Genomic DNA, 7,286 nt, shown 5'->3' with positions numbered 1-7,286 from the left:
TAGGTCTGTTGGAGATTGCTTGAGGTCCACTCCAGACCCTGTTTGCCTGGGTATCAGCAGCAGAGGTTGCAGAAGATAGAATATTGCTGAACAGCGAGTGTACCTGTCTGATTCTTACTTTGGAAGCTTCCTCTCAGGGGTGTACTCCACCCTGTGAGGTGTGGGGTGTCAGACTGCCCCTAGTGGGGGATGTCTCCCAGTTAGGCTACTCAGGGGTCAGGGACCCACTTGAGCAGGCAGTCTGTCCCTTCTCAGATCTCAGCCTCCGTGTTGGGAGATCCACTGCTCTCTTCAAAGCTGTCAGACATAGTCGTTCGCGTCTGCACAGGCCTCTGCTGCTTCCCCTGTTATTTTTTAGCTGTGCCCTGTCCCCAGAGGTGGAGTCTACAGAGACAGGCAGGTTTTCTTGAGCTGCTGTGAGCTCCACCCAGTTCCAGCTTCCCAGCGGCTTTGTTTACCTACTTAAGCCTCAGCAATGGAGGGCGCCCCTCCCCCAGCCTCGCTGCTGCTTTGTGGTTAGATCGCCGCAGGCTGCTGTGTTAGCAAGGAGGGAAGCTCCGTGGGCGTGGGACCCTCCCAGCCAGGTGTGGGGCATATTCTCCTGGTGTGCCCGTTTGCTTACAGCGCAGTATTGGGGTGGGAGTTACCCGATTTTCCAGGTGTTGTGTGTCTCAGTTCCCCTGTCTAGGAAAAGGGATTCCCTTCCCCCTTGTGCTTCCCAGGTGAGGCGATGCCTCGCCCTGCTTCAGCTCTTGCTGGTCGGAATGCAGCAGCTGACCAGCACCGATTGTCCGGCACTCCCTAGTGAGATGACCCCAGTACCTCAGTTGAAAATGCAGAAATCACCGGTCTTCTGTGTCGCTCGCACTGGGAGTTGGAGACTGGAGCTGTTCCTATTTGGCCATCTTGCTCCGCCCCTATAAATACTTTTAACGGAAACATTTTAAGGTGACAATCACTATGGAACATTTTAAACTGTGCAGCTTGGAACCATAACATTCTGAATTGGAGTATCAGAAAACTGCAAAAATATCTGTAGTGGGAATTAGTGTATTTTACGTTCTTCAAATGAATATATCTAGATCTACACACATGGATAATCCTATGATTCATGGAGAGCTTGTTAATTTTAAATAGTAGCAGTTTTATCTCTGTCTTTAATCAGCTTCATCAATGGGCCAAATTGTTGACCACGAAAGTTATAAGTTTCCTTCTGGTTCATATACATATTAAAATAATTTTACATTCACAAGTGTGAACCTCAGTTTTTAAAATCATGTACCATATTATTTCTGTGTATGGTAAATTTTCCCTTTAACTTACCATAAATCACTTTTCTGCTTTCAAGAACCATTCCAGTTGCCTGGATGGCACCAGGTTGTGGATGTAAGTGATGAGTTAAGACTAAAGAAGCTAAAATAGTGCTTGAAAAGGGAGTCCAGTGAAATTAGAGGAAAGAAAGTCAAGTCAGGGCACAGAGGAAAGATTAGAGCTGGTGCACGTACGGAGTCACATAGCTTGATAGAAAGGAATCAGGAAGACACCAAAGGGAGAAGCTGGGGGGAGAGGGCCTCATGTGACAACTGAAAACTGCAGGGGCCGATGTCACAGGAAACTGGCAGATTAACCCAGGGCTGCAAGTAGAGATAAGTGGAAGCTTTTTGGTGAAAGGGAAAGAAAGGGGGCGGAGAGAAGGGTGTTCCTGACATAGTTTCAAAGTCGAAGTTCCTTGGTGTGAAGTTTTCATTATGCTCCTTTATACTGCTCATGGGTTCACCACTAGTGTTCCAGTCAGTGAAAACGTGGGCTGCAGACATTCTGAAATGGTCTGCATGCTAACAGAGAATCTACACTGTGTCCAGTGGTTTTCACATACAGAGATTGGACCTATTATCTTCCTGAATAAGTGGAAGCCTGGTGACCAGAAAGATATGCCTTAAATCCCATGAGAGTCTGGGCAACATTTCCTCCTCTTTCTTAAAAAAAAAAAAAGAGAGAGACCGATTACCAGTTCACATATGGATTGTGCATCACATCTGCTTAAACGAGGAAAAGGAATGCTTATTCTGCTGTCAAAAGAGTAGCATTTTTCCAAAGGCAAATATCATTTTTTCCTTAAAAAATTCTGAACTCTAGCAAGCAGATTATAAGCAATTCATTTCAAACAAGTATTTTTTTTCTTTTTCTTTAGATGATTTGTGTAAGCATACAGCATCTGATAAAATTTATGCATAGTTATGCCTTTTAAAAAATGTCTTTGGCTGGTCTTTTAGTCAGTTTCTCTCTGCATTGATCTGTCTTGCACTCTGGAAAGCATTTTACTTATTTAAATAGTCAGGTTTTCTCTGTCTTCTTTTTTTCCATGTGGCTTTTTCAAGTGGGGCTCATCTGATGTATAAAGTCTAGGATTCATAACATACTTTTCCTCTGGAAACAAGCTAAAGCTAAAATAAGCTTATACTACTTTTATATGAATAAATTATTCATTAATAATTCACTAAATATTGAGCACTGAAGAGTACCATAAATTATTCTAGAGACTTGAGATAGATCAGTGAACAAAATACTTGAGATGCCTGCCTTGATGGAGTTTGACCATGGTTACTTTGCACTTTGGGATCTGAGGGGAGGAAAGAAGAAACAGGAAATGTCCATATAGACAGCATCAAAACATTTTAGATGGTATCAGATGGTCCTGCGCCAGGTTCTTAATGGCTCTGTTCTACACATTCTTCTTTTGTATGCTGGAAATAATAATAGTACCCCTCTTATAGGTATGTTTTGACAATTAAATGAGATAATATATGTAAACTACTTACCTGAGTACCCAGCTGAGTGGTTGACTTGCCAGCACTAAAAAATATTAGCTATTATTTCTTATTAAAGGATTAGAAGGTGATTTATTCCAATCCCCCATACCATTATGGTAGTAGCAAGATGTCAGGCTATTCTATCAATATGTGTCTTGTTTTACACTTTATAACGTGGATGTTTCAGACCATTTAGCTCTGTTCACCGGATTTTCTGGAGTTTAATTTAAACATGCTCATTAAAGTTAATGTGACTCTGGTCATTCTCCTTATTGCCACCAAGGATGATGACAACCTTGTACTGTGTACTACCTAAATAATGTTATTACCTTCCCTTGGCTGCTTCCTACAAATGGCATCATCTCAATCTTAAAAAACCTATGCAGGAGAAAATGTTATGTCAAGCAGGAAATTATGAGTTTTTAGGGTGGTGAGCAAGATATAATTTGAAGAAGCCAAGCCTGAGTAGCATACATATACATTTAATTTGATCCTTTTCTTCCCAGCAATGTCCTGATTTTATGGTTATGAAACCACTCCTCTTCCAGACTTTGTTCTAAAACTTAAAGCATGCAGTGATCTTCCTTTCTTTTTCACAAGAGGAAAAAGTCTGGCTGTCTTCATGCAAATTAGTCTGCTTTTGTTGGAAAACTTCAGGGAACTCATCTATGAAATGTGGACTCACAATAAGAAATGTGGTTCATCTTACTGTTCTTCTTTCAGCCGATGTACAGTTGTTTCCCACAGTATGAAATACTTAAAAAAAAGAAAAAAAAGCACTTTATCATAATGCCAGAACTCCAGCAATGCCTTTGACTCTTTGACTGCCTTCAGGCGTGGTAGTGGAGGTGGGGAAACCATCTATTCAATATTACATTATTTTCAGATGATTGTTCACATAGGAAATGTATAAATGAATGCAGAAAGGTAGGACTGATATTCTTAATTTAGGACCAGCAATTGTAGACACTGGAGTTCCGAGCTTCTTTACACTCTGCTGTAATTTCTCATACAAAAAATACCAACTAGGGATAGTATAAAAATAATTGGTTAATGAGTAAAGATTGTTTTGAGAGTGTCTAACACTTCAGAAATATATTGTGTTATTCTGATTGTATTGAGGTTTTTTTTCTTTCTTACATTTCAGTGACAATTTCAACAAGCACCTTCTTTGACGGCTTGCTGGTGACAGGACTGTACACATCTACAAGTGTCCAGGCATCACAGAGTATTGGAGGTTCCAGTGCTTTTGGATTTGGTAAGCTATTCTGACAAAAAACGAAACCCCAGAAAATTGGGGGTATTTTATACAGTCATAGGTCTTATGTTTTAAAGTATCTGTTTTTAACAGTGTTAGACCTTTATTACTTCCAAGAAAATAATCTGAAGTGTTTTGTTTTTGCATGTGTTTGCCTGAAGTTGGGTGAATTGAAATAAGTCATGTAAATGTGCAGCTAACCTTGATCTTGGTGTGATGAACTTTCTATCATTCTCACCTTCCACTGCCACAATTGTACTTGGTCCTCTGGGGTTCATGTAAATTTCCATATTCTATTACATAGGTTGCTGGAATTTGCTCTGATGTCCATGCAATCATTCGGTAATCTGTTCTCATAAACAGTTAAAATATTGTGGTTAGTGAAAAGTGTCATGTTAAATCTGACAAGCGAACGTTGTATAAAGCAGAAGATAGCAATATTTGATAAAATTATCGAGTTTTATGAGTATTCATAGAAGAATCCTGTTTAATATTTAAAATATTTGAATGTCCTTAAATCAGAGACCTGGCAGGTTACTTATGTAGAGAAACAGAAGATCATGTGATGTCCATTAATCTCAGAGGAGTCTCAACTTAGGAATCTCTAGTTTACCCATAATGCTGTTAAACATACCAGGCTGGGATTAAGTAGATCCTTCACAGCATCAAAAATTCAAACTTAATGTATCAGTTTATGTAGGTTATGAAATCACTGATCTTACTCCAAAATTGGAAGACTACACAGGACTTTGTCCATAGATGTGAGAAGGATAGAATTGCATTATCAGACACAAAGTTATGTGTTCAACATTTTATCTTTTTCTGTGATGTTTATCAAACAAATAATTTTCTACCTCCTTCTGATATATGAAGTGTCGAGTCCCAGCAGTAGCCCTGCCCAGGTGACTCATCGGCTGATGTCAGAGCAACAATGTTGATGCTGCATTGTCACTGCTTGCCCAAGATGAGGTCCACAGCCCACAGCTTAAGGAAACTGCAAAGTCATTCCGTCATCATTTTAAATGATTTCACATTGAGAATTTGCTCTATTTTAAAAAGATCCCAGGTTAGATTTCACAGTCTGTTGGTAACTACTTCTAAGGTCCAAACCTCAGGGGAAAAATGTCCTCTTAGGTCTACAGATTCCACTTATTTAGTCCCATCCTTTTTCTGCTCTGCAGAGAGAAAGGATCAGGTCATAGTCTCATATATATATGTAATATATAATATCTGTACTGTATATAATATATGTAATATATTATATCTAATGTATATATGTCATATGTATCTGTAATGTATATATGTAATATATATAACATATAACACATATAACATGTTACATATATAACATATATAACACATATGTTATATAAAGTATCAGTGCATAAGTATATACTATATTATGTATATTTTATATATTATATAAAATATAAGTGCATAAGTATATTATATACTATCTGTTCTGTTACAGCAGGACTCATAAGTAGAGTTGTCAGATTAAGTAAGTAAAAATACCAGACACTTTGTTAAAATTGAATTTTAGGTAAACAAATACTTTTTTAGTATAAGTATGCAATATTTGGAATAAGACCTTCTGGGCTGCAGCCTAGCCCAATTAAATCAAGACCTCTGGGGGTGAGGGCATGGGCACTGGTAAATTTTAAAGCTCTCCAGGTGATTCTAATGTTCCAGGATCGAGAACCACTGTACTGGATCAGTGCCCAGTCCAGCCATCAGCATCACCTGGAAAGTAGTAACTGCAGGGTTCTAGACCTCACTTCAGGCACAGTGAAACAGAAACTCCAGAGGTGGGATCCTGTGGTCATTTTTTGAAATAAACACTCTAGGTGATGTCGACCCATGTTAAAGTGTGAGGACTTCTATTCTAGTAGAAAGACAGACGTTGATTAAATGATTGTGTAAATATGCCATAGCAAACCTTGCTAGGGGCTGACAAAGAAGTATACTGAGTGCTGGGAAAGGGTATGACAGAGAAACTAGATCCAGTCTTGAGTAAAGTGTGGTGTAATTTGGAAAGGTGTTCCTGAGGAAATGGTATTTGTGTGCAGTATGAAGCAGTAGAGATTATTGACTGAAGGTCTGTGGATGGTGGGGCACAGCATACCCAAAGGAAGGAACAGCAGGTGCAAAGGCCACAGGTGGGAAGAGGCTGGCTATGTTCTAGGAACTGAAAGAAAACCTTGGAGTGGCTGGACCTGGAATCAAGAGGGAAGGGGATACAGCTAGATAGGAGACCAGAGCCAGACCATTCAGGATATTGTAAATTTGGGACTTTTATCCTAAGTGAAAGGAAAGGTGTTGAGGGTTTTAGGCTGAGGAGTTACTCCACCAACCTTTCATTTTAAAGAGATCACTCTGAGGTCATTATGGAGAACAAACTGTAGAGCCCAGTAGTGGGTTCAGAAAGATTGTTCTGTGGTTAAAGATTCTGATAGGGCAAGACGTGTAAGGTATCCAAGGTACGGGCTGGGATGGGCAACAAGAAGGAGTCAGATGTCGGGGGGACAAGAGTTGAGGCTTTGAATCACATTGGCCTGCTTGTAGATCCAGTATTCATCTCTTATTAGTTGTGTGCCTCAGCCAAGTCATTTAACCTCTCTAAGCTTAATTTTCTTATACATGAAATGATGATAAGGTTACTTTCTTCATAAGATGGTGGATAGCCCTGATAATTAAAGGAGGAAGTGATTTATGTAAAGCCATTAGCACATAAAAAACACTCAATAAAATTAGCTTTTCCAAATTATAATCTTGGCAACTGAAGCAGACAATTTCCTTAGTCCAGGGCTTATAAACACGTCCTGTGGGGGGCAAAAAAACCAAAAAAACAAAAAACAGTTCTGAAATGTAATTAATCTGGGATATGTAGGTTGAGATGATTTGAGGACACTTGGCTGAATTAAGGAACTATCATTTGTCAGTGTGGGAGCTTTACATAAGGAAAATCATTAAAGATCATTCATAAGTATGTTGTAAGCACATTTTGAAAGAACATGTAAAATGCATATATCATATTGCCTCAGATTTTAGCTAGTAAGGCAAACGAACTAAGAATAAAATTGTTACAAATTATTTAAGAAACTTGGTCTTCAAGACATTTCCTGTGGTAACTTTGCAAGCTGTAAAAAGTCAGTTTGTACTTGACATTAAAATGTATTTTGATGAGCCTAAATTTGATGATGTATTAGCTAAGCAAG

General features: G+C 39.1%; 1 protein-coding gene across 2 annotated transcripts in view; it reads left to right on the top strand.

Annotated features, from left to right (window-relative positions):
* RELN (reelin) overlaps positions 1-7,286 on the top strand; it is a 519,467-nt gene that overhangs the window by 72,678 nt on the left and 439,503 nt on the right. For both annotated transcript variants that reach the window (XM_023192552.2, XM_023192551.3), the window contains exon 2: positions 3,958-4,068. In XM_023192552.2, coding sequence (XP_023048320.1) covers positions 3,958-4,068 — 111 coding nt within the window. The remainder of the gene's footprint in view (positions 1-3,957; positions 4,069-7,286) is intronic.

Source organism: Piliocolobus tephrosceles, chromosome 8 (genome assembly GCF_002776525.5).
Source record: "Piliocolobus tephrosceles isolate RC106 chromosome 8, ASM277652v3, whole genome shotgun sequence".
NCBI lineage: Eukaryota > Metazoa > Chordata > Mammalia > Primates > Cercopithecidae > Piliocolobus > Piliocolobus tephrosceles.
Note: the sequence above shows the minus strand (reverse complement) of the source record. Positions and strands in the feature narration are given on the sequence as shown.